This window comes from Scatophagus argus, chromosome 21 (assembly GCF_020382885.2).
Source record: "Scatophagus argus isolate fScaArg1 chromosome 21, fScaArg1.pri, whole genome shotgun sequence".
Classification (NCBI taxonomy): Eukaryota; Metazoa; Chordata; class Actinopteri; family Scatophagidae; genus Scatophagus; species Scatophagus argus.
In genome coordinates this window covers 2940016-2952212 of record NC_058513.1, presented here as the reverse complement: position 1 = coordinate 2952212, position 12197 = coordinate 2940016, and the positions used below count along the sequence as shown (strand labels likewise).

General features: G+C 40.5%; 1 protein-coding gene across 4 annotated transcripts in view; it reads left to right on the top strand.

Moving 5' to 3' along the window:
• dnah9 (dynein, axonemal, heavy chain 9) overlaps positions 1-12197 on the top strand; it is a 120214-nt gene that overhangs the window by 64199 nt on the left and 43818 nt on the right. For all 4 annotated transcript variants that reach the window (XM_046376223.1, XM_046376225.1, XM_046376224.1 and 1 more), the window contains 8 exons: positions 1126-1288; positions 1574-1697; positions 2771-2913; positions 4923-5084; positions 5368-5601; positions 9579-9659; positions 10257-10436; positions 11004-11234. In XM_046376223.1, the coding sequence (XP_046232179.1) occupies positions 1126-1288; positions 1574-1697; positions 2771-2913; positions 4923-5084; positions 5368-5601; positions 9579-9659; positions 10257-10436; positions 11004-11234 (1318 nt within the window). The remainder of the gene's footprint in view (positions 1-1125; positions 1289-1573; positions 1698-2770; positions 2914-4922; positions 5085-5367; positions 5602-9578; positions 9660-10256; positions 10437-11003; positions 11235-12197) is intronic.

The following is a 12197-nucleotide window of genomic DNA, read 5'->3' as shown; positions in this document are numbered from 1 at the left end:
GCCATTTTTGAGGTTTTATGTATTCAGTTGGAACCATGGAGCCTGTGGCTGAAAGCCACAGAGTTTGGAAGTCAAAAAGTAATGAGAAGTGGACAATTGATACAGTTGAACAAAAAAATGCTCTATCATTTGCTGCACTGCTAGTGTATATAAAGGTTTTTAGTAAGAAAAGGCAACTGGTGTAAGCAGATGCATAAATATGCACTTACTTTCTTCACATCTGAAGATAAACCTGACTACAGCAGATAATATTGCTTAATGCAGTCGTGACTCTGCAAGTCATATAATAAAAAAAACACTACCAGCTTCTTGTTCAAAAGGTCAATCCTTTATCTGTTTAATGCTCAGCGTAGTGTTTTCTAAATGCTAGCATGGAGCTGATTGATCCACCCAACAGACACAGTAAATAAAAAGCTACATTTTCTGAAGGAAAATAAAGTATGCTCAGTTATGTTGGGAAGTGGAATAAAAAAAAAGCATTTCAATTCCTATGTTGCCAAGGAAAGTGTGTGAATTAATGTTGGGAGAGTAAGAGATGAATGCAGTTAAACTGGCACCTGGTAATGAAAGCAGCTGAAGTGTCAGCTGATGTCTAAACCATGGAAGCTTAGACAACTGAGATATCAGTCAGCATGTGTTAGGTTAGGACATGAAAGCAGTTGACGTGTTATGAGAAAAGTAAGAGGTGAAGGTTCAAATCTCAGGTAAAATGTAAAAGATTCAAGTGTTGAAGTACAAGGTGAAGTCAAGTTATGTGAGTAGTGACAGCAGCTGGATTGTCAGTTGAAGTGTTTAGGTGTATTCCTTTTGTCATCAACCTCAAATAAAGCAACAAAAGTTCAAATAAAGTGACTTCCTGTAAACACAGACAAGAGGAACGTTCTTCTTGTCATTCAGAAGGCACGCTACAATTTGGTCTAATGTTTGATACGTTATGTGCTGGTACATCTGAATGAAGCAGAGTGACAGACAGTAGAAAAGCAGAGAGAGGAGACACAAACTCCCTGTGTTTGTTTGTCTCATGAGTCAGAGATTGTCTTTATCCCTCTGCATTTTATCTCACCCGTCCACCGATTCCTCCTTCGCACCTTTCCCTCCCTCTACCGTCTCCACCTCCACATGTAGCTGCCGTATAAACCGAATCCTGGAGTCTCCACGGGGTAATGCGCTGCTGGTCGGAGTGGGCGGCAGCGGCAAGCAGAGTCTGACCCGATTGGCTGCCTTCATCTCCAGTCTGGAGGTTTTCCAGATCACCTTGAGAAAAGGCTACAGTATCACAGACCTCAAGGTTTGAGCAGCATGACATGGCAAAGACATACCACACTGCAAAAAAACATCTATCTGAGCGACTTGTGTTATTAAGTTTCTTTCAGCTCGCTGAGTTTTAAAATTGAAGTGGAACATGGAGATGTATCTGTAGATATAATTCCCCCATTATGTAAACACAGTACTGGTACTCCACACAGCATCTCCACATTGATTTAAATCTCAGGCATATATCACAGATCTGTAACCCTCTCACAGTCCAGCCTCATTATGTGTGTCGCTCTCTTTCCGTCTCCCTGCCACCCAGACTGACCTGGCATCCCTCTGCGTCAAAGCTGGCGTGAAGAATATTGGCACCGTGTTCCTAATGACTGACGCCCAAGTGGCAGACGAGAAGTTCCTCGTTCTGGTCAACGATCTGCTGGCATCGGGTAACAGAAGGCCTCGCTAATTACCGCGTGTCATGTTTTGCAAGAGAGAAATGCTTTTGCTTTGCCACGGCAACAAATCACTGCGGTGCCATTTCTGCAGCATTACTCACCAGCTGCAACACATCATTGTGAAGAATTGCGAGCGAGGCCGAGCTTTGCATCTAGATTTATGCTTAACGTTTGAAGAGTGCAACATATAGCCTTTAAGAATATCAATATAAATTTGTTTAATATCTATTAGAGTTCATATCTGCAGTTCTCTCTGGTGATGAATACTGTTTAAACTAATAACCAAACTTTCACACTGTTATTGGTCAGATTAAGAATGGGGACACCATTTAACTGTGTCAGGGATGATTCATGTAATTTGACCATCCCTTAAATGAGCATATTTCTGTGATCATTAAGTTATCAGCTCTCTAGCAGCTGCTTGAGCTGTGACTGAAAATAAATGTGGGCACCCAAACAAAAACTAAGTAACCCTGATTGCAAATAAAACAAGGTGAGATGCTGTGTAGAAAAAACAAAGAATATGATAACTAATCTTGGGGTTTTTTTTAACATTTGTGACATCATTTGAAAACGATACAAAGACAATATATTTCATCTTTTATCTCGCCAATTTCTCACTTCATTGATTTTCATAAATAACTGCTTATTCTGAGTTTAAAGCCAGCAGCACAGTTCAAACAAGTTGGGACAACAAAAGACTGGGAAAGTTGTGAAGAGTTCAAAAAATACAAGTTTGTATAAAGAGCATTACTACATGTACTGAATGTTAATAAGGTTTTCATTTTCAGATTCCAAGCCAACCAAGTCATCGTATGCATTGTTCTACTTATCTTTGCTCCTGTAGAACTCCTCCTGCCACCATCTCTATTAACACACTTTGGTTTGATGATCAGAGTCTCACTGTCAGTTCAGATCCTAATAAGATGAAAAAGTTCCCAAAAGTTCTGGCGCAAGTTTTTCTTTGGAAAAAAAACAAAACAAAACAAAAATATCACAAAAACTGCTACCCACAGTCTTGGTGGTCGTCCCTTTGGTAATGTGGGTGATTTTATTCATTCAAGGAGAGATTCCTGACCTGTTCCCAGACGACGAGGTGGAGAACATCATTGGCAGCGTGAGGCCAGAGGTTCGCGGCTCAGGATTGATGGATACAAGGGAAAACTGCTGGAAATTCTTCATCGACCGTGTTCGCAGACAGCTCAAGGTGAAGTGGTCAGACAGTGAGACAAGAGCAGGACAAAGAGACGTTTGTGTTCTTTGTTACTCTGCATTTCACGCTCATCATCCAGAAAAAAGTTAATCTTTTGCTTCTCCTCAGGGGGAGGAAGTTTGCCATTAATCTCTCTCACAGAGCTGCGTCAGTATTTGATCTCCACCCTCTCTTAATATAGCAATTGCATGCTGCCTCACACTCTAATTTACTATTCCAGAATAAAAAAACAAAAAAACTCATACACGGATAAACATCTGGCTTTATGATGAAGCCTTTCCCTAGACAATTTTCTTTTCTGACATTTTCAGATGAACTTGAATGTTTTCGGAGGCGCTGGACGTCATTATAAATCACTGGCAAGTGCAGAAAAGCCGCCGTTTAGCTGCAGATAATTTCACCGACTTGTAGCCGCTTTGTTCCCCCTGGGGAGAGAGGGATTCCAGGGGGTTTCTTATCCTGTCATTATTACAGTGGGCACCACCACCACCCACATCCTCCACCCCCATCTCGCTCTCTCCCTGAGTTGGAGAGGGAATAAATGGGGAAGGCAGTCCCATGGGCACAGCCTTGTAAAGAGTGTATTTCTAACCATTTGGCTTTCTGTCTCTCAGGCTGTCAGTCTGGATGTTTGGAAAGTCTACTTTTTCCCCAAAAAATGTTGGTAATCAGATTCAGAATGTTTGCATGGAATTTGCTGAAGGTCCATTTGCATGTCACGCATTGACGATTAGGACTGCGAGTAATGGCTATATCATCCATTAATCTGATTAATCTATGAAAAATGCTCATCACAGTTTCATAAGGTCCAAAGTGGCCTCTTGCCCATCCAACAGTCCAAAACCCAAAGATCCTTCATTTACTATCGTATATGACAAAGAAAAGCAGCTTTCTTTACATTTTAGAAGCTGGAATCAACAAGTATTTGACCCCTGAAGTTGAAGGAAACAAATGAAGCTACGAACTGTTTTATTTATGGCAACATGAACCTATACAGCATTGTAGAAGTGATCAAACTGAGATGGATCCTCTTCAGGGACTGTCCAACAAGCTGATCCAGTGCATCACTGCCCATGTTTCCTATTAAAAAATTGGCAGTAGACATAATGTTCTGGGATTTTCTTGGAATAAAATTAGACCATCAAAATCAATTTACTGTACTTCATGAACAGCTAAAATCATTAACATTAGTCCTACCAAACCTGTCTTAAAACTATCAAACTATCTTAGCAATACAAATTTATCTGGATCGTTAATCACATACACTCTACATAGTAGGGAGGGTATACATGACTCTACTTTTGTACAGTAATTCACAGCGTAAAGCAAAGGAGGTGCCAGTCAAGGCTTCCTGGTAATTTAATTAAGCCCTGCATGCAACCTGTAAGAAAACTTCAAATGTAGACATGCCTTTGCTTGTTGTGCTGCATGTTCAATAAAACAAATCTTGTAATTTTATGCCACATTAAAGAGACAAATGTAGCGTCTCTGTGAATCAAAGCAGTATGTTAAACAATTGTCATCGGGAATGTAAAATATGTATCAAGCTGTATAGTCATCAGTAGTGTCTGTGGGTGTGCCTTCTGTATGTTTGTTTCTTCAGTCTAATGGTATCGAGCATCTGGCTGAGCTTCTCAACGAGCCAGCTGTTTGTCTTCAGCAGTGAAAATAGTCTGACGTAGCCCACAGCCCAGCACACTCTTTTAATTCACATGCTTGCTGGAGGCTTTATTTGCTTAATGATGTAGCTGCAAATAATTAATTCACAGCTTTCCATTCCCCCCACCCCTTCTTGACCATGAAGAAGTGCCTGCCTTTCGTTTCTCATACTGGCTGCGACTCAAGTTGTGCTCGCAGAGAGAAAGAAAATGACTATGATCTTACTGCTATATCAGACTTCATTCTGCAATTTTGTTTGACCTTGTTGTGTGTGTGTGTGTGTGTGTGTGTGTGTGCGTGTGCGTGTGCGTGTGCATGTGCGTGCATGTGTGTGTACACTCCAGGTGGCTCTGTGTTTCTCCCCTGTGGGTAATAAACTGAGGGTCCGCGGCAGGAAGTTCCCTGCAGTGGTGAACTGTACAGCGATCGACTGGTTCCATGAGTGGCCACAGGAGGCACTGGAGTCGGTCAGCTTCAGGTTCCTCCAGGAGGTGGAGAATATTGAAGTGAGAAAAGCCCATACTTTAATATACACACAAGGATGAAGCCACACACACACACACACACACACACACACAAAAAAGATCTTCACACTCTGAAAACATAATTTAAAATATCAGGCACCATGACGCAACGAATGTGATAATAATTTAAAGAACAAGTCCGAAGGCTCAGAAAATTAAATTCGGAGCCGGAGCCGGAGGAAATATTGCTTTTTCCCAGCCAAATCAGCACAGTCATCTTATTTTAATGTGAAGTAACCAGTTCTGTGATTTATAATTTTTGCAGCCTCAAGTGAAGGAGTCAGTCAGTAAGTTTATGGCATACGTCCACATGAGTGTCAACCAAAAGTCCAAGGAGTACTTGGCCAATGAGCGTCGCTACAATTACACCACACCAAAGTCTTTCCTGGAGCAGATCAAGCTGTATCGCAGTCTGCTGGGCCAGAAGAGTAAAGACCTCACCACCAAGATGGAGCGGCTGGAGAACGGCCTGCAGAAGCTCAACAGCACCTCTGCTCAGGTACTGTCCATAAGCAACCAATTAAAACTTGACACTTGAAAGTTTAATATATATATATATATTTTTTAATTGCTTTTCTTTTTTTCTGACATTAATTTTTAGCACGTGGTGCCAATGACCCCATATTTACATTCCAAAATTCTCATGACGTTGGTAGTTGAAGAGCTTTTTGTCCATGTTGGCTCTAAAAACTGACCATGTAATTTATATATTTTATCTTGACCTTGGGAACAGCAGAGTAATCTCACTACAAGATTGAATAGCCGATTAAACATATTTTAAACATTTTAAATCTGATCGCAAATTTTAAACCAACAGCATAATTTAAAAGCGAGAAACGTTGATTTCACAGTGTAATGGCTATAGAATAATGATAATAATTCCATTAGCATTTAAATTGGTACCCTATAAACCTCACTTTCACTATGCACTGATGATCCCGTCAGGTTGACAGACTGGAACCATTTCTGTCTGCCTTCATGTCTCAATTGTAAACTAAATGAATAGATAAACTCTGAATTTTGTCCTGTGCTGTTGGTAGTTGCTACCATGCAGTTGTCTTTGTAACCTGGAAAAGCTAGCATGTAGTACAACACATTTTTATTTGTGCTAAATGCATACAACAATGCATGTTGTAACACGTGCCACCACGTCCAGACTGTACCTGTGCCGTACTCAACCAGTTAGCCTCACAAAGCCATCAGTACAACAGAAAAAGACTTTTTGTCCTTTTCCTTATGTTGGTATGAGAAATGTGTATCTGCATCACTTGATTTCTCCATCTTTAATATTGACACCTGGATCCATTTGTTCAAACCCCCATACTTTTGCGGAAGAGAATCATATGAATTATGCAGCACAGGTCCGTGTGTGAAGCAACTCTAATTATAGAGGGTCTACTACACTGTGCAAATAACACACACACATATACATAATTTCAAATACATAGCGTGTGCCTCCACTTTTTTTGCATAAACATGCCCACACATAACCACCTGCACGAAATCACACACATGCATTCACACCTTTTTACACATAAGTGACATCAATGTGTTGAATGCCTCAGGGTGCCATGTGTTTTTGTTCCGTCGCCCGTTTACTGTGGAAGTAAGGCAACACACACACACACACACACACATATAGGAAATGCATGGTAATTGAGGAGCCTTCTAATTAGAGAGCACAGCCTTTACAGCAGCAAGAAACCATTAATGCATCCCTGTGTTTGTCGGTGCATCCACACTGATGCTCCTGCTACTATAAGTGCTGTTATTTAACATTCTGTGGAAGAGAATCTGTGGTTCACCAGGGGCTGCTGTGGTCATGATAAACAAGCAGGCTTAAAGCAAAAGATCTGTGTCTGTGTGGTGTGTGTGTGTGTGTGTGTATGTGTGTGTGTGTGTGCGCGCGCGGGGGGTGCGCTATGCTAAGTGTATGAGTCATCTGCTCCCCAGAGGACACATTAGTTCCATGTTTTTCTCTACTTCAGTTTTGTGGAGGTAGTGTCCTACCTTTGGCTACTGTCTTTGTGTGTGTATGTGTGTGTGTGTGTGTGTGGACACATATTCTTATAGTTGTGGGGACAAACATCTGTTAACAGTGGGGACAATTTACAAAACCCCACAATGTAAATGATTAAGTATTAGTGTGAAGAGTTGTTCTAAGGTTAGGCTAAGGTTAGGATTAGGTTAAGGTAAGAGTTAGGATTAGGCAAGTAATGTTTATTGTTATGGTTAGGTGGTGGTTAAGCCTCTAGGAAATTAATGTAAGTTTATGTAATGTCTCCAGAAATGATGGAAACACAACTGTGTGTGTGTGTAATAGTAAGTAGTTATAGTAATAATAATAGTAATAGTAGTACAAGTAGGAAAGGTTTTAGGAATAGTAGTCATATTGTTATTACTACTTGAATTAATAGTAGCAGGAAAAGTAACTGTGGTAATAGTAATATTAGAAGGAGTAGCAGTAGGCGTATTACATTTGTGACAGTACAAATAGGAATAGTAGTTGTAGTATTAGTAGCAGCTGCACTCATGGTAGAAATGACAGTAGTACCAGTATTAAAGTTGCTAATAATTACTACCATTGCACAAGTGGTAGCAGTAGTGCTAACAGTAGTAGTAGAAAAAATAAAAGACGGGGCAGTAATAGTAGTAGTAGTAATACTGGTCATAGTGGGAGTATTAATAGTAGTGTTAATGGTCATTGCAGTTGGATGGCAGGTGTTGAACGTAACGAGCTGCTTCCTGACAGCTTTTGTACTGGGGAAAAAGAAAAATGTCAGCTTGTTTTAGAAAGGCAGTCAGGAACAGAAACATGTTTTCCAATTGCAGCAGATAAACGCAGAAGGCGCTCAGATGTATTGAATATCACCCATGTCTCCCACCAATTAGTTTGTCCTTCCTCTCCCTCCTTCCCTCCCCCCCTTTGGCCTATTCATCATGTTGATGGCTCACTTGGTGCTCGTCTAGTGTTCGACCGAATCTTTTGCGCGGAGTCTTCACAACCCGAAAGGGCCGTCTTCCCTCTAGCCTGATTTCCTGTTTGTTAATTAGCTGAAAGACAAGCATGAAAAACAGTCTGCTTTTATTTCCCCAGTGCAACATTTTGATGAAGTCGGACAGTAATGCAGAGCCCTATTTGTTGGGGAGTTATGAGGAGTTTGTAACAGCTTTAATTTCTCTTTACGGCCGTCCTTGGTTTGTGAGTTTGTGTGTGTTTATGTATGCTGATAGCAGCTCTTTATCCCAAAGCTTTTATTTTTTTTTTCCCCAGATATGCATGCCATTCATCTTATTCCGCTCCTTTATCTACTTAGACGGAATAGTTTTTTTCTCGTAACGGATTAAAGGTCACATGCGTGGTCCGTGGCACAATCCCGCAGGGCACCAAATGTTATCCGCAAAAGGTTTAGGCCCTTTGTGAAGCTTATTCGTTCGGCTTTTCTAAGCCACAGAATCCTCTTTATTGCTTTGAAGATTTGACGAGATGTTTAGGTTTCAATTAAATTGCCATTGAGCTTGATCGGCGATTGTGTTACGAATAAGATCCAATGAGGATACAGACAACAAAAACAAATGATCAGCCCTTCAAAACCGCCCGAGAGATTCAATTAGATGATAGCGATAGATTCATTAGTGCCCATGATATACACACTGATTGCTACTCATACCATTTAATCAGATAAAAATAGATTATTGTCAGCAGTCTGCCCCTGTGCTCTATTGACTGCATGTATTCCTTCCTTTCTCCCAGCTTATGTAAACTGGGCACGCGTTGACATTTGTGTGTATTCCTGTTTAATTTAAAGGGGCGGTTCACCCCAAAATCAAAACTACATATTTTTGCTCTTACTTGTTGTGCCATTTATTGATCTTGATTGTTTTGGCGTTTTAACATGACATATTTCTGAATTAAATGGGACATCAACTCAATTTGATCGTGGTGACTAATGAAACCTATCTGTGCGGCTAAGAAGCTGATGATTGATGGGTGGATGTCATGGTATGATGTCATGATGATTTATTTGTTACTTATTATTAGTTATTTTTTCAAATGTCATGAAGGTTGAAATTGATTTGTTCAAGTAAGCATATGCCCTATTTTGTTTTTCTGATCACAATGATATTGATATATATGAATTTTTTTTATTTTTTTTTATATCAATTTTTTTTATCTATTTTTTGCATATATTGTTAAATGGGGGCACAATATAAAGGGTGATGTGAACTAAAATGTCAAGAAAGGCATTTTTCTGGTCATCTCATGAATGATGAATCATGGTCAGAAGCGCTAATTTTAACCATAACTTCACATTCTTTCGTCTACTTTAGTGCAACAAAACAGAATATGGAATTTGAATTGGGAAATAAAATTTCATTTTATTGTCATAATTTTAATCTGCAGATCTCCAGTTTTGACTTCAGTCTCATACATCCTCCTGACCTTCTTGGTCTCTTTGTCTTGTCCTCTCACAGGTGGATGACCTCAAGGCCAAGCTGGCTGCTCAAGAAGTGGAACTCAAACAAAAGAACGAGGACGCTGACAAGCTGATCCAGGCAAGACCATTTTGGACATGGACAGACGTTGACATTGGTTAAATGTTGCTATTTTCTCTTCTCTAGGGTTGTCCAGCCTAGCAGATAGTTTTGGTTTATTTGCTGAGATATTTGTCTTCTGTGGTGAGCCCAGTACGATGTGGATGTGGAATTTTGTTTGTGGTGCTCTCAGAAGTGAAAAATGACATCTAAAAAATTCAGCACCAGCTCGCCTTTCCAGAAGCGAAGTGTCCCTCTGACTGTGAAGAAGGCACAGATACATTCCTGGTGCTGACTGAAGACACTGCTCACTACAGCGGGAGAAAGCTGGAGTTAAACCTTCGATCTTTTTCTGTCTTTCTTTATCATCCATTATGGATTGATGTCAGATAGGTCAAAAGGATAAACATTAGCATTCTGTACAATATTTTTCTGGGTATTTCCCACATGTCAGACTCCTTTTTTTGTCTGCCAGCATTTAAAGATGCCTAGTGCAGGTATTTAGTAGTTTAGTCTCTTGATCCAGCATGGAAGCTTCTTTTTTGCCTTGTGTCCCCACTGTGAAAAGGAAGCCACTGACTGATTAACACAGCAATAAATCCTGTGTGCTGTCCCTAGGTGGTTGGGATAGAAACTGAGAAGGTGTCCAAGGAGAAGGCAGTAGCTGATGAGGAAGAGCAAAAGGTGGCGGCCATTGCTGTGGTGGTCAGCGGCAAACAGAAAGACTGCGAGGAGGACTTAGCCAAGGCTGAACCAGCTCTCCTAGCTGCTCAGGATGCCCTTAACACTCTTAATAAGGTCAGTTCTTCTCTTATACCTTGCTCTGTCTTATTGATTTGCTCCATCATACTTTTCTCTCTTAGTTTTCTTCTGTTTTTAAGAGGGGTTGTGTCCTTTTCTCTTTGTTTGATTTAGTTTTCCCAGCTTCAGTGGAATAAGTTATGTCCACACAGGCCTTGAACTGTATAAAAGATTATTGAATCACAGGATTTAGCCTGGTCTTTGGTAAAACAATGTCTTCTCTATGTTCTACAGACATTTTACTTCATCCTTGCATCCTGTGTAGGTTTATGAGCAGCCTGGGGGATTTTCAAAAACACCCTCTGTGTTTAAAAGGTGCTCTCTGTTCAAACAAGCAGAACCGACAGTTCAATCACTGCTTAGAGCTCTCTAAAGATGCCCTAATTAGTATTCTCTGTTGTCTTCTCAAAGTCGGCGCAGGTTCTTCTTCCTTTATTCTAATCCTTTCCTTTTTCGCTTTTTTCCCCCTCAGCAGACCACGAAGATATGCAGTTGTTCAAACTCAATTTAATCATAGCTCTCTCATTTCCCATCCATTATTCCCTACTATCTCGCCTACTTCAGAACAACCTGACAGAGTTGAAGTCATTCGGCTCCCCAGTGGCGGCGGTGACCAACGTCACAGCGGCAGTCATGGTCCTGACAGCACCCGCTGGCAAAGTCCCAAAGGATCGCAGCTGGAAGGCCGCAAAGGTTATGATGGCCAAAGTGGACACGTTCCTGGACTCTCTGATAAACTTTAACAAGGAGAATATCCCAGAAACTTGCCTGAAAGCTATTCAGCCTTACCTGCAGGTAATTCTTTCAATCAGCCCTACTTGTTCATTAAAATCAACGCTAACGACTCACAGTGTGCAGTGTCTGCCGCTTGGCAAGTTCAGCTAATAAGTCATAAATTTAGCAGGGGCGTGACTACAATGACAGTGGCACATTATGGCTGTCGAGCTTCCAAATGACAGCCAGAGAAAATCAACCAGTTAATTAAGTGTTACAAATTTAACAGCCACCCTGATTATGAAGTTCAATGAAGCAAATAGGAGCTAAGTTGGTGCAGCAGATAAAGCCAAAATTCACTCTAAATTCAGGATTCCAAGAATACTGATCTAACAGATTTGATAAGACTGAAGTGTTAAATTGTGTTAGGAAGAAAAGCCCACTACAGTTCGAACTCTCAGTTACTTTTAGAATTAGTTAAAATAAAGCTTTGAGGCTGGTCAGCCAACTAACTTCGTGACAGTTTTTTGGACAGGAATCGTTTTGTCATTTTCACAGCCTTTGAACAATCTTAAAAATAAACTGCGTAGACATTTTGAAGAACAAATTACAGAATCCCCCGCTTACAAATGAAAAGTTGAAATCGTAATCGCTCAGGGTCTCACTTGAGTTGGATATTGCCATGTAACTAACATTACTTCCTGACTCTTTCACTGTCAGCGCATGTTTGAACATTTAACATTAATCTGTTTCAGTAACTCGCAGTCACAGTGACTGGCTTTACAGAGGCCACGCTGTAGCTCTTAGATACAAACTGGATGTGAACTAGTTAACTATACTAACAAATTAATCTATGACTTACCAGTTTTGCTAAGTTGGGTTATGGACACCAGTTTAACCAGTGTTACTGTGATTTTTAGGAAGCAGTTGGTGAATTTTTAAGATGTAACTATCTCACCAGCTAGCTTCATATTAACATAGCTGTCTTGCTGTCCTGTCAGCTAGTCTTTTCTTAGTTTAATCATTATTTTAACGTAGAGCAAA